Below are 23,943 nucleotides of genomic sequence, written 5' to 3' on the forward strand. Positions count from 1 at the left end.
AAAATGATTACCAATTGGAAGAAGTAAGATCATACTTTAAAAATGTTTTATGCTTAATACTAACCATCCAACAGTTTGCCGTGATAAACTGCCATTCCAGCTACTCGGCCAATAAACTTGAAGTAGGAGAGGTGATCCTCATTACACAATCCGGAGTTTGGATTTATCTGTAGGGTATAATTATCCCTGTAAAGACAACCACATTTAAATGCTCCTCTCCACATTTCATATAAAAATTTTAATATGACAAAATTACAAATTAGCTCCCTCTTCCTGGAGTTTTTACTTCGATTAGAACCACATGACAACAGTGGATTTAACGGTTTTAAAAACAGTCATTTCTGCTGAAAGGTGGAAACATCCCAGGTGTTTGACAACAGATGAATGGATACACAAAACGGGGTGTCCCTTTGCACAATGAGGTATTACTCAGCCTCAGAAAGGAAGACAATTCTGACATCTGCTGTGCCACAGAGGAACCTTGAGGACATTATGCGAATGGAGTAAGTCGGTTACAGAAGGAAAAATCCTATAGGATTCTACTGATACGAAGTACCTAGTGTGGTCAGATTCACAGAGACAGCAGGCAGAACGGTGAATGATAGGGAGGACAGGAGTGAGCATTTCATGAGTACTGATTCAGGTGATGATGAAAGAGTTCTGGAGATGGACGGTGGGAGCAACTGCCCAACAGTGTGACTGTACTGAATGCCGCTGGCTTCAAATGGCTAAAATGGTAAATTTTATGTTACGCATATTTTACCACAATTTTTTTAAAGGTTATTTTTGAAACAACATTAGTTATCGTCTCCCTTTTCTGGCACACTGGAATGTACACTTTCCTTGCTTCATACGAAGCTTTGTTACTTTCAAAACAGTGACTTCTTCTTTCTGTGTGTAGCCATTGTAAAAATACTTACGTAGCAGAATATTCAAACAACCCATAATAAGGGTTAAACATTTCCTTTGAGATCAGGAAGAACCATTCTCTGGCAACTCCTCCGTAATCCAATCCCTTTTCACCATCAAACTCGATCCACAGTCGAGCCTTGAGGAAATCTGCTCTCTTGACACCCATAATTCTCCTGTAAGAGTCCTCAAGGACAGTTGCACGGCGAAGTTTCATCTCAAATTTGTTTGGAATGTCATTCTGAAAACCCAGAGAAGAGGGACTTATGGTTTAAATCAATTCGACATAAAGGCAAATTTATTTCTCCAGATAGTCACAAAAACCATCGTGTTCTACCCTGTGCCCAAGACCCTTTATTGGGGGAAAACGTAACTAGGGATGTTCTCTATTATTTCCTCTATGGCATAAAAGAATTCATGCCTTTTCTCTAATCATATAATAATATAGGCTTCTGATTTCTATACTGGAAGAAGCAGTTATTGATAGTGGCAATAATGTTCACGCAAAGGCATTGCATGAACAGTACTTAACAGATTAAGTTCCAGGGAAGACCATCCTGTGCCCAACAGTCTAACCAGTGCCTGCTCTCTTGTCTGCCTGTGGGTTCAGGGGTTTTCTGACCTCTACCTTTCCTCCTCGGAGCCCACCCTGCTGCGCTCATTTATAGGCACTAACATTTACAGACTGTATCAGGCACTATTCCCAACATTTTAATAGGTTAACTCATTTACTCCCCATAACAACACGAGGAAGAAACGACCAATATAATCTCATTTTATGAGTGAAGAAAGTGAAGACAAAAATTAAGGAAGTCTGAGTTCTCAGTCTCTGCTGTCTCAATTTATTTCGCACATCCTTTGCTTATGGGACAAATGCGGATAACTACGCTTTTAGACAGATCATATCGTAAATTTTATAAAAGATGTCTGAATATTTTATTCTTGAGTGCTTTGTGTGCAATGTTCAAGTGGAAACCAGTAAGAGAAAATTCCGTCACATCAAAAGAGGAGAGGGTTCCTTCTAAGAAAAAAAAAAATGTCAATTGCATTCTTAGTATATTTAGGGAAAATGGAAAGCCCTACAGAAACATGATAACATAAACAGTTTTTATAAGCAATATAAGCAGTTTCCTCTGTTGCTTATGTAATTGTAAATAAAGCCAAGATCAGAGAAAACCAACTGTAGTCTAGACACGAGGCATCCCAGGCAGCCAAGCATTTACCAGGACCTGCTCTGGCTCAGGCTCCATGCTAGGGAGCTACAGTAATGGGGATGGGAAGAAAAGGGAGGAAGAATGGTGGTTTAAGATATGATTCCTCCCTCAAGGAGTTTATAATCCAGTGTGTAGATGAGAAACAAATGTAAATATTACCAATCCTGAGACTTACAAGTGTAACCAAATTGCTAGTGATAAGCTATAAGCAATGCTCTGTGGGGCCTAAAAGACTGAGCTAGTAACTGCAAGGGAGGTGATCCAGGGGGCTTTAAGAACAAGTCCTGACTTGAGGGAGAGGCACCGAAGGACTGAGGAGCAGCAGGCTAAGGGAAGAGAGTGCAGGGGCGTCTAATGTATGCAACAAGCAAGAGGGTGTGGAGGGAGGGAAGGAGCTGCAGCCACTGGAGGAGCTGGGAGAGTGGTCTGGGGCCAGAGGGCAGGGAGCATGGATGCTGACTGGGAAGAGCGGCTGAGCAGGAGCCACAGGGTCAAATTGTTCCTAGGGATTGACTAACAGGTGGTTTTAAAGAGAAACAAGAGGCAGGCTGGTCAAGGACCCTGAAAGAGACCTTGCAGAGAGGAATGGCAATGGAGGAGGCAGAGGGCAGAAGAAGCGACTTCCATGTTTGGGCTGAAGAGTGGCCCAGGGTGTGGATTCTGGGGTCAGGAGCCGTGGGGTCAGGATCCCAGCGCCTCCCCACTAACGTGTCTTTTCTAAGGCTTAATTTCCTCATCTGTAAATTGGGACAGTAACGTCCCCTGACGTTCTGAAACAGAACGTCAGGGGAGAATGCATTTCATGTGCTTCCTCTGTATCTGGCTCGAGGTGAGCTCCATAAGGATTAGCCCTCCTTATTCCTCACAAATGAGATACTACAGACAAGGCAGAGAAAAAGGTCAAAGACAACTCAAGACTTTGTAGCAATGATTTTTAAACGTTTTTAATTCTGTCTTGGTGTTCTGATCTTTTGCTGTAATGTGTCTAGATACAGATTTTTTTTTTTTTTAAAAATCCTACTAGGGACTTTTTGATAAACTAAAAATGCAGGTTCTTACCTCTTCCCCATACTCCCGAGTTTGCTCTCTCTGGAGCAACGCCACGTTTCTTAAACATTATTTCATGTTTTTTTCTCTTTATATACCTTTGTTCCATTCTGGGTCAGTTTCTCTCTTAATCATCAATATATGTCTTTTTGGTTAAGAACAGAGACTCTGAAGCCAGACCACCTGTCTGGCTTTGCCACTAATAACCATGGGAGTCTATCACATTACCTAATCTCTCTGTGCCTCAGACCCTCACCTATAGAAGATGATAATAATAGTTCCCTCCTTAGACAGTTAATACATTAAGAGATTACATTAATACATGTAGCTTGCTAAGAAGCATGTCTGGTTCACAGAAAGAACTCAATAACTATTACTGTTTTCATGGTGGTTTCTGTGTGCTCTGAAGGCTTTGTTTCATATCTCCTGCTGCCGGGAAGACATCAACAATTACATATTATAATGTGTGTAAGTGTTCAGAATGGCAAATGGAGAAGCTAGTGCTTCTATTCCACCAGCATATTTTCATTAAGAGTGAATATATTTACCAGACCAACAGATCAGCAAAGTCTTAAGATCCCAAAGAACTTTAAGAAGTAGAAAACCGATTTCCAGAGCAATTTTAACACAAAGCTATTATGAAGATGAGCTTTAAAAAGTGGCTGACAGTTTAGGCTTTCATTAAGGAACAAAATATTTGCACTAAAAAACCATTATATTTTATTTTTTGTTAAATTTTGTTAAATTTTGTTGAAAATATTCTGGGGTGGCAGACCCACCATCTTGAATCTTTGGAAAAGCCTGCTTCCGGCTTAGAACGCAAGAAAGTGTAACCCAATATAGCCACCTAGTGGTAGTATTCCTAAACTGCGGGGAAAGGGGGAAAGTGTGCGCAAATTAGAAAGGCATCACCAAGTGGTCATCACCGACAGAAATGAAATAGATGGGCAGATGATGAGTTTAGTTCCAAATATTAAATTTGTGGTGATGGAAAAAAAAATTATAGTGAACACATCTGAGAAGCAAAAGGAGACAGACACAGGCGCACTCTTTCAATTACAATCATATTTTCAAATTAGGCACAGATATGTTATAAAAGCGTTGGAGCATGAATAACTACCACTGGAAAACAAGAGTCCACGCAGAAGAGGAATCCAGAGAGTCCTACACAATCAGGGATGAGGCTGGATTGAATAAGCTGAGATTGTTCAGATTCCACCAAGCCTAAGCTCCACAAACCCCACTAGGAAACCAGATTAGGATGCATTAAAAGCAAACTTTAATACTATTTTTCTATATAGCATAAGGTTGAAAAACAAGGAAAGACACAACCTAACTGTGGTCTCTGATGCTATGTAACATCCAGTAGTCAAAAAAATTAAAAAAAAAAAAAAAGCCACCTTTCCCTATAAGAAACTATTCAAAGTTGTTAAAATACAGGAGAAATTCTCTATTACTTTTAAAAATGCATTTCCCACACTTTCAGTCTACGTAACAATCATTCCTAAGAACTCAACGTAAATATAACTAACCTGCTTCTTCAACTTTCGTCGGAAGAACTCATACTTTCTTTTGTAATCCCTGGAGTAGGGCACTGCCTTGAGTTGAAAATTTTGGAAAAATAAAGAAGGTTTAGGTTGTTTTTATTCTGGAACAATTTTAAAAGTTCCCCTCTGGGTATTTTATGAACATAAGTTAAAGACATTAAAAGAGAATATTTGGAAATAAAAGTTTAATTTGAAGAAAAACAAACACAAAACTTTAAAATTTTTAATTTCTCTGTTTAAAATTAAATTGTATTCAGCAATTCCCATGACTGTAATTTTCATCATGCAATGTTCTTGAAATGCAAAAAGCCAGAAACAGGAAATTTCTTCCAAGCAGAGAAATATTAGAAATGAAAATTTCCATTTCTAAACAGACTTTCAAAGTGATTCCTCCATTAAGGGAACAATTTGAAAAATGCACTTTTTCCTTGAACTCTGAGGAATTGCCTTTTTTACCCATTATTTTAAAAGACTAAACATGGAGACTAAAGAATAGTCTAAAAGAACTGGATTTTCCATTTCGCTTCTTTTTGTGAATTAGAAAACAATTAAAATCTCAAAAATAAAATACAGAACAAGTAGCTACATAAAGAAGAAAATTATTTTTCCTATACTTCACCTGACTCAAAAGGAGTATAAACATACATGATAATATTTATACTTAAAAAGGAGTATTTTATACACCAGCATTTACAGAAATTTCTACCAAAAAGTTCAAGCATGCCCCTGAAGTTGACTGCATGCCATCTAATTTCTGACCTGGTACATTCTTGGCCCCTCTCTGATTTGCTGAGGATTGCCAACATTCTTTTTCAGGCAATGGCAAGTACCAGCTGAGCCCAGCAGCCCAGTGCCTTGGCATTTGACTATAGGGCTCACTAGTCTCGTGAGGCTACTGCAGAGGTCAAGATAATGAGCTTATACAGATACTCCTTTCATATTATTGAGACCTGGTGTGGGGGTGGTGGGAGAGGACAGAATTGCAGATGTGCTTTCCTCTCAAGGTCTGTAGGATTATGCCTTTGACCATTCACCCTGGACAAAACGGGTGAGAGGACAATGCCATCGGAGCATACTGATACAGAGACTTACTGGTCCAGTTATTGCTACATTCTGCAACCGAGGATCTTCCCATTGTGTTCTTTTTATATCTGAAGAGGGAGAGAGATTGGTGTTCTTTATTCTCCTGCACAAAGTTCAATGTTACAAAAAATAACATAATGAAAAATCACATTGCACATACTGTGATTTATGTAGAAGATTCTTCCATCTGTATGAGTTCTTTCTTCCCATCCTGGCTATAATGAAGAATGTATTTCAATTATTTTTGGAAAGGGTTTTAGATGTATGGGTAGAAAAATGACATTGGTTATACGCTTAATTTTCTTATTCCATTCTTAGTAGAAGGCATTACACTTTAATAATAACTCATAATTACTACTACTACTACTACTAATAATAATAATAATAACTTACTGAAACTTGTTGAGGAACTACTGTATTCCAAAATACAAAAAGTTGGAGAGAGCCAAGTTAGATTGCTAGCAATTCTATAAACTTACAGGTAAAGGACCCAGATCATTGGAAGAATCAAGTGATGTCTTTCCTCTCAGATGAGGCGGAATTTTCAGTCTCGGATCTTCCTTTTTTTGGTTGAGCAAATAAAGTGAGCAACAACACACACAAATTTAAAAATCAAGAAAGTCCGTCTATTACTATATTTTCTAACACCAATTGGTATTTAAAACATTCTCTTTTAAAGTCTACTTTTATTTTATGTGCTTCATTTGCAAAATAATAGTTTCTCTGTCTAAAACCCATCATTCCCAAGCTACAATATTCATTTCTCAGATCTCAGAGTACCATCAGTTTTAACTCATCATCTGCTTCACAGAAACCATTCAGAGAATTTTGCCCCACTCTTCAGGGATTGTGTCACTACATGGGGCTGTTCTCTAACTAAAAACTGCAAAATGAATGGACATTAAACTAGACCACGTGCTATTTCTGAGGCCTTGGGCATGCTTCTTGGCACTTATCTGTTAAGGTGTTGATTTATTAACATTTTGTAAAGCTAGGGAGGTATGCTCAAAAAGGTTATAAAAGCCAATTCAAATTGTTGGGGGAAAAGGGACAATATTCAATTTGTTTGGGTTCACTTCTGTATATTATTATTTTAATATTATTTTGTTAAATAATTTATTAAACCATTTTAGTTTGATTAAGGTACTTTTGTCTTTTAAATAAATTAATTAATCAAAATCTAGCCATCTGTTGCTGACTTTCAGTAACTTTTCTATTAGTGGCGAACCAACTGCTAAACAGCTTTAGGGCTTATCTTAAAATAAAAATACTATTTTACCTAGCCTCCCCAAGGTTTTCTGGGTATTAAATGAGATATGGATTCAAAAGTACTTTGGAACTACAAAGTGACATATAAAGGTAAAAGACTATAACAAATATATTCCTAAGGTTTTATGTCTAGTGAGGTAAAAATGAAACAGGAAGTAAACATACTTTCATGACAATGCCTGAACATATTACAAATAGGCATAAATATTTCTTGAGTAGAAATAATACTATTATGAATTCAGTGTATCTTTAAATGAATACAAGGACATGTAGGTTATATTAATGTACATTTAAGGGTTATAGGGAACTCTTAAGAGTTAAGATCATTGCTCTAAATTCAAACAGGAGAGTATTAAAGTTACCCAGGTGGTGGTTTTGGTGTTGTGGTCAATGAAGAAAGGCCTCCCATTGGGCGCATGCCGGACTTCCCAGCCTTTAGGAAGGAATCCTTGCTCCATTTCAGACGGCTGGGTCATCTGCTGCGCTGAGTCGCCGGGGGGGACCTGGGGTCGAGGGCACGCCGAGCTCTGGCCTGACGGCAGCTGACTGCTCTCCGCTGTGGCCTAGCACATGGAGTAAGTCATGTTGTCATGTTTGACAGAGAACACACAAAGAGCTGTGGTTAAAAGGCAGCTTAACCTGCAGACGGAACACATCCTTCTAAATAGATCTCAACAGGCAGATTCATTTTTCTGATAGTGTTTTGTCAAACTTTGTTTTGAAAAGAACTTTCTCAGCTGATTTCTCAGCTCATTCGTGAGCGGTACGACGCTGGCTAACAGTTCAAGTTGGCTGCGGATGCCCCGGGCGGAGGCGGTAAAGTCAGGGACCGTGTCCCAGTGGCAAGGTCAGCCACGGTGCCAGTTGGAGGAGGCTGTCTCTGCTTGCCCCAGACGTGCACAGAGTGCGAAGTTCTCCACACGTAGAAGAGACTGCCGATGCTGGGCAAACAAAATGTGTGACAAGCAGCCACTGCAGAAATGGATCCTTGAAATGTAATATATTCATCTGATGAAATGTTAGGCAGTGGTTAAAAGAAACACACTGGATCCATATATGAGACAACATGGATAGGATTTTAAAACAATGTTGCACACACACACACAAAAATTTAGAATTATATAACATGACATCTTTGCAAAACTTGAAGCACAGGAACATAAACACTCGTCTGCATCGTTTTAGCTCTCTATGTAAGTGTATAAAAGAGCCTGGAAGAACCATGGGAGGTCACTGCAAGAAGATGGAAGTCCGCAGCCCAGAAGAGGGCCCTCAGGGACCCAAAATGCTGCCCTCTGAGCTCAGCCTTCCAGCCTGCACAACTGTGAAAAGTTAGTTTCAGTCGTTTAAGCAAAAAAAAAAAAAAAAGGCTGGAAGACTATTCAACAGACAAGACGGTGCTTCTTTCTGGGTAGTGGAAGCAAGTGCTTGGCTAAAAGGAATTTAGTTTCATCTGTATGATTTTATTTTTTTATATTTTTTAGAGATTTGATTTATTTGAGAGAGAGAGACAGAGAGAGCGTAAGTGGGAGAAGGAGCAGAGGGAAAACCAGACTCCTTGCTGAGTGAGGAGCCCAATTGGGGGGGGGGAGCTCTATCCCAGAACCCAGAGATCATGACATGAGCTGAAGTTAGACACTTATCTGGCTGAGCCACCCGGGTGCTCCTGTAAAATTTTATTTTTTTAAAATAAAATATCTAGAAACAGATACGGTAATTTGTTAATGGTGGTAAATTCTGGGTGTTAAGAAGATGGGTATTTGCTGTATTGTTCTCTGTACTTTCCAGTGTTAAAAAAAAACTTCTCAGTCAGAGAAACAGTGATAAAATAAATTAAACATTCTCCTAAACACTTCCAAGGAAATGTCACAAAAGACACTTGTTGTCACCAAGCACAAGGTGTCATTGTGGCAAATTTAACAGATTTTTTTAAAAAATTTTATTCATTTATTTGACAGACAGAGATTACAAGTAGGCAGAGAGGCAGGCAGAGAGAGAAGGAAGCAGGCTCCCTGCCGAGCAGAGAGCCCGATGTGGGGCTCAATCCCAGGACTTCGGGATCATGACCTGAGCCGAAGGCAGAGGCTTTAACCCACTGAGCCACCCAGGCGCCCCTCTTTAACAGATCTTAATCACTAAGATTATCTTTCCGTGAAATAATGATCTTAACCATTCAAATAACAAAAAAAAACCCCAATGGACCAGATTATTTGCTCCATCCTGTTATTCCCAGTTGGACTTGTTTTACATGATAGCAAGTGGTAATCATGCACATGAGAGATCTGTAGGAGCTGCGAGCCCCAAGGTCAGCAAATGATTAGAAGATGCTAGCCACAGCCCGTGTATACCACAAAATAGCTGTACCAGCTCCCACAGGAATACGATGGCGTACATTGCGTAAGAAAGTAAGTTAACAGGTAGACTGCATGGTACCTGGACCATGGGCTTTGTCCAGGTGGTCGTTCTGGAATTGTGATCCACATAATATGATCTTCCTCTTTCATCTTGTTTTTCTTCCCAACCTGGTGGTAATCCAGATGAAGTAGGCAAAAGCTGAAGTGAAGAATAACAGGAAAACTGAATACGAGTAAGAAACAATCGTTTTAAAAGGACCACCTCCCCTTTTCACTGCCCTCTCCCTTTAAAAGGAAGAGAAGTGAGTTGGGGGAGATCAGAGGGGGAGATAAACCATGAGAGACTGTGGACTCTGAGAAACAAACTGAGGATTTTGGAGGGGAGGGGGATGGGAGGTTGGGTGAGCCTGGTGGTGGGTATTAAGGAAGGCACGGATTGCATGGAGCACGGGGTGTGGTGCATAAACAATGAATCTTGGAACACTGAAAAAAAAATTAAAAAAATAAATAAAAGGAAGAGACTTTTACATCATATTTTGAGGTGTATGAAATGAAGTGTACCACATCCCATTTAGAAAAACCAGAACAGACCATAATGATGTGAGCGATACCAACATGAATAAAACATGACAGTAATAATAACCACACACTAAATATTTTCACATAGATTATGTCATTTAATCTCCGCACAAATCTTAATGCAATCATTGTTATTACTAGCCCGTGTTTATTCACAAGGAGACTGAAGCTTAGAAAATTGGGGTAATCGCCCAACAGATTCATTGCTAATGTAGAGCTACAGAGCTGAGACCTGAGCCGGGCGGTCTAACCACAGAATTCATCACCTGTATGTGCTGAGTCAAAAGTTAGCCCTGCCTTCCTTCTGTAAGGGCTGGGGAGTTGCTACTTATGAATTTATTACTAATGAACAAAGAGGTCTGGTTATTCCCAGGTTTACTTAAAACAGTTGAGGTTTGGTCTTTCTTTCATCTTTTGAACCAGATTAGACTCCGCCAGGTCTGGCCTATTTCTCCATCGTGTCTTACACATAAAAACCAGCACCTCTGGTCTGCTCACCAGCTACATTGTCCACAGACACACAGAGGTAGGTGCACATTGCTGACAGAGGATGTGCTGTTGGTCTACAAAATAATGGAACTAAAGCTGCCCCGCTTTGCAGACACCCAACAGCTGTTGAGTATATAAAAGAAATAGAGTTGGTACATCTACACAACAGAATATCATCAACTACTGAGACATGCACCAGCGTGGCTAAATCCTAAAAACGTTATATGAAGGGAGAGGAGCCAGATACGTCAAACTGCCACCCTGTATGGTTCCACTTACACGAAACTTCTAGAAACTTCTAGAAGGTAAATTAGTGGTCATCTGGGGCTGAAAGTAGGTGCTTGGATGGAGGGAGTTTTCTGGGAGGGTTGAAGGGTTCTTATACTTGATTGTGGAGATGTTTGCACAACTGTATACAGTTATTAAAATTCATGTATTTGTACCCATAAAAATTAAGGGGTTTTATAGTATGTAAATTATGCCTCAAAGAAAACTGTTAAAAAAGCCTAATCAATGTATTGAGAAGGGTATGGAAATAACTTTTCTAGTACATAGAAAAACTAAAGTGCATGTAATATACAGATGAATACAAATCATCTCTAGATTCTGGTGTTCATCTGGTGTACTTAAAATTGCTTCTTGGATAAATGCCTGAGAGTCAATCCAAAATGTGACATTTTCCTTGTATGAGGACATTCTAAAGCACAGTAGGAGAAAACCACAGATCTCTGCTTAGGCAGGCTCCAGCCTAATGGAGGAGGCCAGGCAAGCGCAACCAGGAGAGAAAGGATGGTGAGGGCCGTCTTTCCATGCCATCTCCTCTCTCGCAGACGGGCAAGGCCAATGGCACAGGTGGGTTGCCCCCTTCTTCCTCAGCACAGGACTGTGTCCCTCTCTCGGTACAGCACCATCTTTTTAGATGGAGGAGCCACAAATGGTTCAAGGAATTCTGAGCCCCCGCATCTCTATGTGAAACTTTCATAAAAGCAAAACTAATCCCCACTTTTCAAAAATAATGCATAGACTGCCATTCAAAATTACAAATGGTGAAAAAAGGTGAGGAGGCATTCTCCATGGGGAAATGGTGTGCACATAGAGCCAGAGGAGGGAGACTGTCAGATAAGGGGACAGCCTGTTTGGAAGAAAAAGCAGGGACGGGGGGAAGACAGCAGGAGGGTTCTGTGGGTGGGTGAGAAGGAGGGTAGGCTGAAGGGGCTGGGAGCCTGGGAATAAGACACAAGTCTGGGCTGCGTAAAGGAGAGATAAACTCAAAGTCATGAGAGTTACATCAGGAAGAGAGGAGGGTGGAAAACCAAAAGCAAGTAAAGAGTCCAGGCATGAGGCTGCTAAGGTCTGGGCCCCAGTCAAGGCTGCGGCTGGAAACCCTATTGAAAAGGACGCAGAAGGTCTCAGTGGACGTGGACATGAATCTGAAGGGAAGAGAGAGCAGAACGCCATCCAACCTGGCCCCTGAGCTTGCCAACACCGGCAAACACACCTGCCCAGGGGACTGAGTCCCCTCATGTATGGAGCAGATGCTGCTGCTCGATGCCTGTGTACAGAGCTGAGGCTGCTGGACAGCACCGTCTCAACCCAAATGCTGCCAGCAAACCACCTCCAGCCAGCATAGGACCTCAGCAGACAAGCCCACATATAGTCCACAGTCACCGGGAGGCCTTGCTTTCTTACCACAGGAGACGCGTTTTCCCCATCCCAGCTATTCCCTGTCCAGCTACTCCCCGGCCTAGCTACTCCCTGGCCCAGATACTCCCCGGCTTAGCTACTCCCCAGCCTATCTACCCCATACCCCCTTCCCCTGAAGTTCATCTCCAAGAACCCAGATTCTGTGCTGGATTGGCTCACTGCCAGGCAAATGTTCATATTCAGTGTTCAAAAAAAAAAAAAAGTCTTGAGTTCCCTGTTTTTACTGACAATGAGGGGAGAGAATAAAACTCACCACAGGAAGTGTAGGCTGTTCCTCAAAAGTATAGGCTTGTAAGCTGCCTCTTCTGCTGGAATGATTCTTATTTTAAAAAAAAAAAAAAAAAAAGAGCAACAATAGGTTTAGGTTTTTGATTTATGTCTGAGTGGCAGATAAGGCCATGGGGGTGGGATTGATGGGGCAGGAGGAAGAGTGACCATGGAGGGGCACCCAGCTGCTCTCCACACCCCAGAATGCCAGCACCTTTCACCCAGGGGCTCACTCTTCCGCCCCGGCTCTTGGCAGCCCCCCGGACACTTTCTCTTGAATGTCTAATGGATACCCCTCATTGTGCCCCAAACTGCATTCGGCTTTCCCCTGTCCATACCCACTCCATCCTGCTCCTTGTTTTGGGGGGCAGTGCTGGAGTCCAGCAGCAGCTCCCGTCAGGTACCAGTCCATCCCCCGACTCCTCTCCTGTCCCTTAAAGGCAGGGCGGTCACCAGATCTTCCTCATTCCATTTCTTTCCTAGCTCTCAACTACGTTCTGCTTGCACTTTAGTTCAAGTTGGGTTTTTTGTTGTTGTTGTTGTTGTTGTTTTTAATTTCAAGTTTTCATCATTTGTTGCTTTGCCTGTTAGGGCAGCAACCTCCTTGCAGATTTCCCTGCTTCAAGTCCGATTTCCTTAAAGCTGCCTTCCATGGGGCACGCTGCGGCCAGGGAGCACTCCACAGTCAGACCCGGTCACACCGTTCTGGAGTGCAGAGCCCTTCTGTGAGCTCTCAGGGTCACCAGGGTCACAGTATGAAATCCATCGCCCAGAGCCTAGGAGCTCCCGGACTGGGCCACCCCTCACAGCTCCAGCACTTCCCACCTCAACACTCACCCTCTAGACATTCTAGATGACTCGTCCCCCAGAAGTCCCTTCTCCTTTTCCCTGTGCTTTTATAAGCATGCTGTCATCACTAACCGATTTTTTTTATGTTATTAAATAACAAAACCAAAAACATATACATATAAATTAAGTCAAAATATCTACTGTAGTATTGTTTATAGTAACAAAGAACTGTAAACAATCTAAATCTATCAGTAGGAGACTGGTGAGATATCTTAAGAATTACTTGCACAAGAGAATGATGTTTGATGGTTTGTCTTTGTTGATTTTAAAGGAGGACATCTATATGTACTGAAATGGTCCAACATGTAGGATACAAGTGAAAAGAGTTAAGTTACCAAAAGATGATCTGAGGTTAAAAAAATTATATACATATGTATGTGTGTGCATACATGTTTAGAAATATATAGAAAACATTTAGGACATGGGGAGCCTGAGTGGCTCAGTTGTTGAGCATCTGCCTTTGGCTCAGGTCATGATCCCAGCATCCTGGGATCAAGCCCTGCATTGGGCTCGCTGCTCAATGGGGAACCTGATTCTCACTCTCCAGTTCCCTTTGCTTGTGCTCCCTCTCTTGCTCTCTCTCTCTGTCAAGTAAATAAATAAAAATAAAATCTTTTAAAAAAAAAGGTTAGGACAATATGTGCCAAATCATGAATAGCAATTGAGGAAGCACATGTTAGAGATGAGACAGAAGATTGAATTTTTATTTTACATACTGCTTGAATTTATTTTAATACTTCTTGAATTTTTAACCATAATCATATAATACTTTAAAAATAATAAATTATTTTTTAAACTAATAAGCACACGGTATGAAATTCAGAAGGTACAGGGGCATCAGTCGGTTAAGTACCTGCCTTCGGTCATGATCTCAGGTCCTGGGATCGAACTTCATGCTCCTCTCCCTCTGCTTCTCACCCCTAGCTTGTACTCTCTCTCTTGCACTCTCTCTCAAATAAACAAATAAATAAAATCTTAAAAAAAAAAAACCCACCCAAGCCCGAAGTCACTTCTCTCTTTTCATGGCAGCATAGTATTTCATCGAATGCCATCTACTTCCCTGTTTAGTCCAAGTACATCAGCTCTTACTCACTCATGTGTGCTGGTGACAGGTGTGGTATAACCGAGGAGGAACAAAGTCTCCCCAGACACACAGGACTTGCCCTGGCACTCATCAGTCAGATCAACACCAAATCAAGACCACGTTGTCATCATGCCGCACAAGAAAAATGTGAACACTGTCCAAGCCACAAAATAACAATCTCTCTCCATCCCGGCAAATCTGAGTGACTTCTGCTTTATTACTAATTACAATTTTAGCCTTGATATACATAAGATTTGAGACGCCCAATCACTGAATCATCCCTGCTTTTTTTGCTTTTTTTTTTTTTTTCCTTTTAAGTAGGGTCCACACCCAGGATGGAGCCCAATACAGGGCCTGAACTCAGAACCAGAGATTAAGACCTGAGTCAAGAGTCAGATGCTTAACCAGCTGAGTCACCCAGGTGCTCCACACTCTTGCTTCCTTAAACCCTCCTCAAAGTTGCCTAACATGAACCCAAATCCTTCAAGTCTTTTCTAACATACTCTTACTAGGACACTCATAGTATATATTCTCCTTGCTGAAATGAGTAACAAACGCAACATGTTTAATGACAGGTGTGTTCCTGGGGCTCTTTGGCTGGAAGGCACTGGTTTATGTAGCGGCTGTTTACTAGTGACCATGTGGGTTATCCATGATTCTGCTCCATACTATGAGTGGAGATATTTTAAAAAATGACTGTACCGTAAAGTCCTAAAGTCCCTAATACATTATCACATGCCATTTAAGACAAAATTTTTCTCTCATTAGAAGAAAAAAAATTGTAGCTCTGTGAGGGGATGGATGTTAAATGAACTTAATGTGGGTATAATTTTGCTATAATCTACATGTATGTCACATCATTATGTTGCATACCTTAAACCAATCCAATGTGGTCTGTCAATTACATCTCAATAAAACCAGTGATAAAAGACAAAATTTCCTATAAATGTTGGCTACCCAGTGAAATAAAACATATATTATAAAATCCTGAAGCTACAGCAAAATCTAAGAGCATCTTACTGAGCTGGATACTGGCTGGCCGGTGGCTGAATTTCTACAGATTGTGAGTCTGGCATTCAATTCTTCTGCAAGAGGAGTCTGAACATCCAAGTTATTTGATGCTGGAGGTGAAGGGAAGGCCTGATTGCTATACATTGTGGCTTCATCTTCTCTTATAATTTCCCAGTTCTAAAAAAAAAACCAGAAGAATCTTAAGCCACACATACTTTAATCTATTGCTGTAGCATGTGTCTATGGACAAGAACAAGAAAAATCTTTCTACCTCGGAAGACTCTCGATTATCCACACTCTCCGTCTCCTCAGATATCTGCCGCCTGGTGGTAAACGCACGCTGGGCTTGCAGTTGCATGTTCCCGTTCTCAGCATCCGTTAGGTTATCCCTGGATTAGGAACAGAAGAACTGTCACCTGTGTCTGAAGATCGTTAAAATGACCATCAAAGAGGCTGTGATCATTTAAAAAAATATCTTAGATCAGAATTCACTGGTTTGGGCCAAAGGCTATTTCAACACATACAGATGAAGTCATGGGCACATTGGTATCTTTGGAGTACCTCATGCAATGAAGGTTTTGTGAAAATGTGTAACACGTCTGACTTTGATATTTGAGTTCACCACCGTGCCTACAGTAATGTTTGACATGTAAGGGCACTCAAAAATACTTGTTGAATAAATGCACTTCTGAGAATTTCATAAATAATTTCATTATGTTATTATTTTGCCTTATTACGATATGAGTAAAATCTAAGGTAGCTCTAGAGAGATTATAAAAAAGAAGCTTCAGGAGTTACATATACAGCTTCAAGAACCAGAGAGTAATGTTTTCTGCAACTGATCTTAAGCTGAGAGTAGAGTTCCCCATGCATGAATTCAGAGAGCAAAATGAAATATCGTGTGAGAAACATTGTAATTAGAAACTTAATAGATCCCAGATTAAATAGTATCTGGTTTTGATCATTAACAGAAATAGGCCTGGCTTGAAAAAAGATAATAGTAAAAACATGTCTGAGTTTAGGCACATTAGAGTGGATCAGACTGAACCCCATTACCCTGTTTATTATATTATTCTAGCTATTTGCATTTAATATAAGCAGGCCATCAGATCAAGAATTTTATACAAATATTTAATAACAAAATTATTGGTAATTTATTTAATGCCATATAAGCCCAGGGTAGTTGGAAGGTCAATTCTTAATGTGCTACTGCTGAAGAAAGCACAATTTTCACAGATGATTCTAAAGGAATGTTTCAGACTTTTCTTTCCGTAAATACCTGATTTAGGCTCTCTGAATGGGATATCAACCATAGTGAAAGAAATGTGATTCTGTTCAAGTTAGGCTTTCTATAATACTGAGCTCTGCAATAGGAAATTTTGTAGAATTTCTTAGTGTCTTCAGTTTTATGATCTGTACAGGTCCCTACAGAGATGGACACCTCTGTGCCACGAAGAAGCAGGATCACTGATTTGCTCTGGAAAGATGTGAGATCAGAAAATATCTACAAAAGTGCTTGGACTGTATCAGACACAAAATAAAAAGCCAAAAGTTAGAAATTAATGGATGAATATGAAAAATTTTAAGTGTCTGTCAAAAAGCAGAAGACTAGTAAAGCTTTCATAAGGCCATAAGGGAGGAGAAATGGAAGGGTATTTGATAATAAATGTAAGTAATGGGACATTTGTAAATGTATATTTATAAATATACAGTCTGATGATAATAAAAGAAAAAGGTCACTGAGAAGACATAAATTAGAATACCTCAAAGATACTCTATCCTTGATCTGTGTGCATTGGAAACTATGTATGCATTGACCAGACTGGTAAAAACGAAAGACCCTTGTTATTTAGTCCTTTACATTTTACAAGTAATTTATATTTAAAAATGATCTACTGTAGAAATTAACACGTTATTATGTTTTAGTAACAAACTACAAAAAATTTCCAAGATTTTTTAAAACAGTCTAAAGACAAAACATATCTTTTTGTGGCTACAGAACGATTTAAAATAAAGAAGCAATTAGAGGGTGACATTTATGACTCAAATGATTTTGAATATTATCAAATCATTTAAAAAAATTGATCTCAGGGCATCTTTAAAGCCCCGGATCATAAAAATCCTCCTTACATTTTTATCGTTGATGGATCTCTCTATACTACTATGAATCCATTTGAGACACACCCTCAGAATGAAAATTTGTGGTCAAAATGTATTCAGATCACAAATGTGAAAGCCACCAGCACATACTGAGGGGTTGGTCTTTTCCACTGTGTTCTTCTAGATTCATGGTTTACATAGTAGGTCCTTCCAAGAATATCCTGCCTCTCTTCCCATCCTGGAGGTAGAGGAGAAGGTTCTTGTTGCTGCTGCAAATGGCAAGCAGCATCTGGTTGGTCCAAAACAACCCAGCCAGGCTGAAAAACAGAGTGGTAACAATTAAGTTTATGCTTGATTTTTTTTTAACCTTATGAATTATGCTGGAGGAAATTTAAAAAGAGATTTACCATATCCAGTTCCAGAAATTATGCAAGGAAGAATTTGCACAGTGTCAACCTTTAAGATCATCATATAAACATTTTAGGATAATAACGATTTTTTTTTCCCCTGCAAAATGATAACACTTAAATTTGCTTGATACCTTTAACATTTCTTCAAAAAGGTTTTAAAAGGAAAAAGTCTTTTGTAGTCTCCGTACCCAAAGTGGGTCTTGAATTTGCAATCCCCAAAGCAAGTCTCCGGCTCCACCTACGGAGCCAGCCAGTTGCTCCAGGACAGAAAACATTTTAAATAAACAAGCAATGATGAAAAGCACTGAGAAACACAGTTTAAACTCATGTAACCTTGAGCTATTCTCTAAATTATAAGCAAATGAATGAAGGACAAGAATTGTGTCTTATTAGGCACTGTCTTTCCCATAGAGAAAGCACCTTGTTATGGTAGAAATCAGTAACTATCTGAGACCTGAAAAAAAGACACTAGATGAAGCCCAGATATGTCTGGGCACGACAGGGAAAGGCAAAGGATTTAGAAATAATCGCTACAAGAACTCTCTAGCAACTGAAAAGCCATTAGGATTCTCACATCTGACTTTTCTCTTTCTGGATCATGGAAAGGCATTTTGATCAGGTCATAAAATAGTCAAAGAAATAAAATTTCATTTGTTTTAAGTGCCAGGAAGGCATTAGAAATTTCCTCTAATACTAGTGAGGGGCAGAGGTACGTGAAGCTTAAACTAGGGTAGTTAGGGCAAGGAATTACTTGGAAGGGTAGCAAGAGTTCATGGCATGTTTTTACATAAGAAACTTCCCAACAGAAAAGGCAACAGTAAAAGGTCCTACTAAATACCAATACGGCTAGGAAAGCAGAAATAAATAAGTGAAAAAAACTTAAAAATTCTTCTAAAGAGACATAAAAAGAGAACTGGATGAATGAAATGACATAATATGATCTTGGATAGGAAGACTCGGTCTTAACAAAGGTGTCAATTCTCCCCAAGTTAGTATGTATAGTGGCCAAGATTAAGATAAAACTACGTTACAGATTTTTTTTTTTTTTTTTTAAAGTAGGCTCCAGGCTGCATATGGAGTCCAACTTGGGGCTTGAATTCACAACCCTGAGATCAAGATCTGGGCTGAGGTCTAGAGTCGGACGCTTAACTGACTGAGCCAACCTAGCACCCCTACATTCCAGATTTTTATAAATAACGGGCAATTCTCAAGTTCAAATAGACACACAAACAAGCAAGAATAACCAGCACAGTTCTAAAAACAGAATAAGGAATAATTAACCCTACTGAGTAAAATATATTATACTCCACTGCACACACAGACAGTTCAACACAATGAATCAGAAAGTCCAGAAAGACTCAAATTTATAGGACTTCAGTTCAAATTTGTGGGAAATTTTTTTAAAAAAATTATGTAGGGTGCTGCCTCAGACCTTCTACCAGGATGTTACAGATTGAACATGTCTCAATGCTACAAAGTAAAACCAACATGTATGACAACAAAACTTGAGATTTAAAAAATATGTTCCAAGACTGGGCAAGCCGCTAAGGATGAAAGAGAAAATTGATAAATTTGAGTACAAAACCTCCAAATTTGTACATGGCAAAAACTATCAAATCAAAGTGGGGGAAAAAATGACAAAATGGGAAAAATATTTAGTACCATAATAACAGGCAAAAAAGTAATGTAATATAATGTAATATATACAGACTTTCTTTCAAGGCACTGGGTGGGGATCTAGTGCTGAAGGACAGTTGTGTGTGCCAGCCAGTTGATGCCTTAGAAGGTGGAAGAGAATTCTTTTCTCTTTTACCTTTCACCTTAGAAGGTGGGAGGTTAACTCTGAAAAGGGAGGGTCAGGGAGAAGAGTTGGAAAGGAAGAGAATGTTTCTAGCAGCCCGGAGAACAGGACAGCGGTTTCTGCAGCAAGGCTGATGTCTCTGGCTGGTGTGGTGGGAGGGTTATCAGCTATCAGTTTTAGACTGAGGCAGGACAGAAGGTGAGGTTGGTGGTGGTGGTGGGGGGGGCGGTGAGAGAAAAGACAACGAATTCTTCTGGAAAAAGGAATCTGGATGGGAAGTAAATTCACTCCCTTTCTTTCTTACTCTTATTTTTTTCCTTTTTACAGACTTTTCTACAGAACTGACATCTCTTTAATTTTGCTTTCTTTTATTGCTCTATTTCTCTCCTTTTCCTGTATCCTCTTACTTTCTCTATCTAGCCATGTTTACCTTCCTTCTCTCTCTCCTTTCCATTCCTTTAAATGATCATAATGCAGGATCTACATACTTAAAAATTAGCCTTGTGTATATTAAATCAAATGTTATTTCTCTGGTCTCAATTTTAAAAGTATGCGAGTTGAATTTTTATATTTCGCTCTCTTGAAAAACGGCCAAGTTTTTAAAACTATGGTCTTTGATAATTTTTCTGTAGATTAGTAAAATTTATTAGTAAGAGGGTCCTTTTTTACTGCTGTTTTAAGGATCTGTTTTAAAAGGGTTAAATCTGTTTTAATCTTTTAATCTGTTTTAAAAGGATTATAAAAATTATCATTATAAAAAAAAAGGAAAATGGTACCACAAGACTATTTCTTTAAAATCTTCTTGGGGCACCTGGGTGGCTCAGTGGGCTAAAGCCTCTGCCTTCGACTCAGGTCATGATCCCAGGGTCCTGGGATCGAGCCCCACATCAGGCTCTCTGCTCCGCGGAGAGCCTGCTTCTTCCTTTCTCTCTCTCTTTGCCTGCCTCTCTGCCTACTTGTGATCTGTCAAATAAATAAATTAAAAAATCTTTAAAAAAAAATCTTCTTAAAAATTTCTCTCTTAAAGGTCTCCTTGGTGAATGCATGCTATCTAGGTAAACTTGAGAAGGGTAAAAACTAATTAAATTAGAGGCCTAATTTTTAAAAACCTGTTTCAAGTTCTGGAAAGTACAGTTGTACTTTTGAATATTGCTTAGAAAAACTGAGTTTTAATTTTTTATATACTGAGACATATATCAGCTAATATTCTTCACAAAATAATTTTCTAATTATCAATGAATGTTATTTAATTTCTAACTTGTAGTATGCAAGTGCCAACAACTTAATGGAGTCAAAGAGGAACAGAAAGAAAGCATTCAGAGCTAAAATACACATTAATGGTAGTCTTGCAAAATAATACAACTAAATCTAAAGTTGCAAAGGGTACAAAAATCAAATGTTAAATAATAACTTACGATAGCCAGACTTTGACGTACTAAGGAATACAGGTTGCCTCTGAGAGAGTCTCTTTTGGAAATGACAATTGTTTTCTTTAAAGAGTAGGATTTTATATATTCAGTTATAAACTGGATGTCAAAGACAAGACTTCTCTGGTCATTAGCTACACTGAAGATAAAAAGCATAGATTCATGTGTTTGCATTGCTAGGGCCTTTCATAAGTAAACTCCTACATGCTTACAACTACTAAAATTATAAGCTGCATTCTGAGGGAATGCAAACATTGAGACCTGAGACCACAAAATGAAGTGAAGCAACTCTACCCACAAAAACTGAACTGTGAATGAGGTACCTATAACATGTGTGTGTGGGCAAAACTTGGAGCAGGTTCCTAAATAATGAAATACTGTTAACATTTTTTAGTTACTAAATAAAGAATTTTCTTTCTTTATGGCAGGTATCCTTCATTTCAAACAGAATTCCATTATGCAAGATACTCTGTGCACCAAAATGCCAGGCAGAGAAACTTTGACCCATAAATATCTAAAATTTTAAAAAACTGATTATTATATGATAAATCAGAAATCAGAGAAAAACAAAACAAACAAAAAAAGAAAATATAATCCAATAAGCAAATATAGACTTAAGGAAGGATAATACCACGTTTTTTGATTGCCAAAGTAAGGGCTAACTATATTCTGTGATTAAAGAAAAAATTTCTTTCCTTCTATTATTATGTATTTCCCCATAAAGTGTTGGGCCGGTGGCTCTGGGAATGCAGGAGGAACAACAGAAATGACCGCTGACCTCCGGGGCCGCCGTCTTCCAGACCCTCCCCACCATTCCTCAACCCTTGACTCTCCCGCCAAAGGGATATATGTCCAGGTCACGGCTCCATAGGTAACCTGATACCTATGCAGGAAATAGAAGTATCAGGACCCCCCACCCCATACCCTCCCGACCACCAAATACACTACCATATATGGATGTGAGCCCATGCCCTGCCTTGGCCTGATAAAAGACCCCCACCGACTCCCTCCCAGTGCGACTTCCCTGACTCCGCTTTCCAGAGTCGCGGAGCCTCGCCCGAAGGTGCCCACCTCCTCCCTGCACGACTTTCCTGGCTCCTCTTCTCCTGAGCCCTGAAACTTTGCTGGAGGGCACCTTTAATAAATCTTGCCTCGTGCCCACCTCACCTGGTGTCATGTTTATCTCACCTATAAAACCTTACATAAAGGGGCGCCTGGGTGGCTCAGTGGGTTAAGCCGCTGCCTTCAGCTCAGGTCATGATCTCAGGGTCCTGGGATCGAGTCCCGCATCGGGCTCTCTGCTCAGTGGGGAGCCTGCTTCCTCCTCTCTCTGTCTGCCTCTCTGCCTACTTGTGATCTCTCTCTGTCAAATAAATAAATAAAATCTTAAATTTAAAAAAAAAAAAACCTTACATAAAGTAAAATCTTAATAGTGCATTTAAGAAATTCCTAGAGGGGCACCTGGATGGCTCAGTCAGTTAAGCATCCGACTCTTGATCTCAGCTCAGGTCTTGATCTCAGGGTTGAGTTCAAGCCCTGTGTTGGAACTTACTTAACAAATTCCCAGAAAGCTTTGTTACAAAAGCATGGCTTATTCTCAAGCTTTCTTTCTCAAAGATATGAGTGTGTGAGGTATTGCCCAGTGCTAGGGGAGGTGCCTCACCTTTACAGTTCTTCTGGAAGCTTAATCAGACCCTCAACTAAAAAGGCTTGACTGTTGAAGAAGGCACAGACAAGAAAACTCTTCAAAGCTAATTAGTGCCAATATACTGTGTGCCTTCAGTAAATGTTGCTTCAGTGGGAATGTCAAGAGGCAGGTGTTTTAGGGTCCCCTTTTCAAATCATGAATTGTTCTGCCAGAAGAAACCCTAAGAGATCATCTGGTACAGTACTATCATTCTACAAAAGAAGAGCCTGCAGTTCAGAGACCTTCAATAATTCACACTGTCCCTTGGCTCACTAGTAGCAGTGCTTTGGACAAGAATTCCAGCCTCCAAATGCCCATCCAATTTTACTCCAAATACGTGCTCTCTGCCTTTTCCTCCCTTACTTTCGATGCATGTAGCTCTGCCCAAATACTTGACTTGTCCTGTCATCTGTGAAAACTGTTAAACTCTCTTTGTCCCAGATAAATATGGCATTTTATTAGATCACATGCATTCTTTCCCTCCCCCATTCCCTCCTTTCCTCTGAGCCCATCCATCCTCACCCCAGCCATGAGAGGAAAAGTAGCCAGAATTACATTTCATAAAAGCATTCCTAATTAGTAAAGTCTTCTCAAAATTTCCATATATTTGACTTACAAAGAGTAAACTGTATTCTTACTTTATGGAGGAGAATAGGACATAGTTTCAGAAAACTCTAAAAAATCAGAAAGTTAATGACTTAATTATAATAAATGCTCTCATTTATAAACATTGTATTCTCTATTTGCTAACCTTTAAGAACACATTCAATAATGGCTATTCATTCTACAGAAATGTCCTTAGAAGGAAGAAATGTTTAATGGGTAAAATAAACAAATGTCCATGTAAATCATTTTTATTGTACACATTAACTGCATTGAATAAAGTTATTTTTTTCTTCAGAGTATAGTAAAATAAGAAATGAGATATTTTCTTTTCACCAAATATTGAACCAAATATTTTATAAGATCTCACCTCTAATTCCTCAGCCTGTTCTGTGTTATCTTCTTCTGAGCCACTGGTTTTAGGTAAATAAGTCATTTTTAATCTCAGATAACCTTTAACTCTTGATTTGTGACTGTAGAAAAGAAAATAATTATTCGTAAAACTTTAA

The 23,943-nt window shown here is 39.5% G+C and overlaps 1 protein-coding gene across 5 annotated transcripts in view; it reads right to left on the bottom strand.

Annotated features, from left to right (window-relative positions):
- Positions 1 to 23,943, bottom strand: part of NEDD4 (NEDD4 E3 ubiquitin protein ligase) — a 122,468-nt gene that overhangs the window by 8,959 nt on the left and 89,566 nt on the right. For all 5 annotated transcript variants that reach the window (XM_059180572.1, XM_059180574.1, XM_059180576.1 and 2 more), the window contains 13 exons: positions 23,805 to 23,907; positions 17,657 to 17,823; positions 15,678 to 15,795; positions 15,416 to 15,583; positions 12,449 to 12,514; positions 9,503 to 9,622; positions 7,432 to 7,632; positions 6,280 to 6,360; positions 5,961 to 6,015; positions 5,810 to 5,868; positions 4,703 to 4,768; positions 921 to 1,150; positions 65 to 186 (listed from right to left, as the gene is read on the bottom strand). In XM_059180572.1, coding sequence (XP_059036555.1) covers positions 65 to 186; positions 921 to 1,150; positions 4,703 to 4,768; positions 5,810 to 5,868; positions 5,961 to 6,015; positions 6,280 to 6,360; positions 7,432 to 7,632; positions 9,503 to 9,622; positions 12,449 to 12,514; positions 15,416 to 15,583; positions 15,678 to 15,795; positions 17,657 to 17,823; positions 23,805 to 23,907 — 1,556 coding nt within the window. The remainder of the gene's footprint in view (positions 1 to 64; positions 187 to 920; positions 1,151 to 4,702; positions 4,769 to 5,809; positions 5,869 to 5,960; positions 6,016 to 6,279; positions 6,361 to 7,431; positions 7,633 to 9,502; positions 9,623 to 12,448; positions 12,515 to 15,415; positions 15,584 to 15,677; positions 15,796 to 17,656; positions 17,824 to 23,804; positions 23,908 to 23,943) is intronic.

This window comes from Mustela lutreola, chromosome 7 (assembly GCF_030435805.1).
Source record: "Mustela lutreola isolate mMusLut2 chromosome 7, mMusLut2.pri, whole genome shotgun sequence".
Lineage (NCBI taxonomy): Eukaryota > Metazoa > Chordata > Mammalia > Carnivora > Mustelidae > Mustela > Mustela lutreola.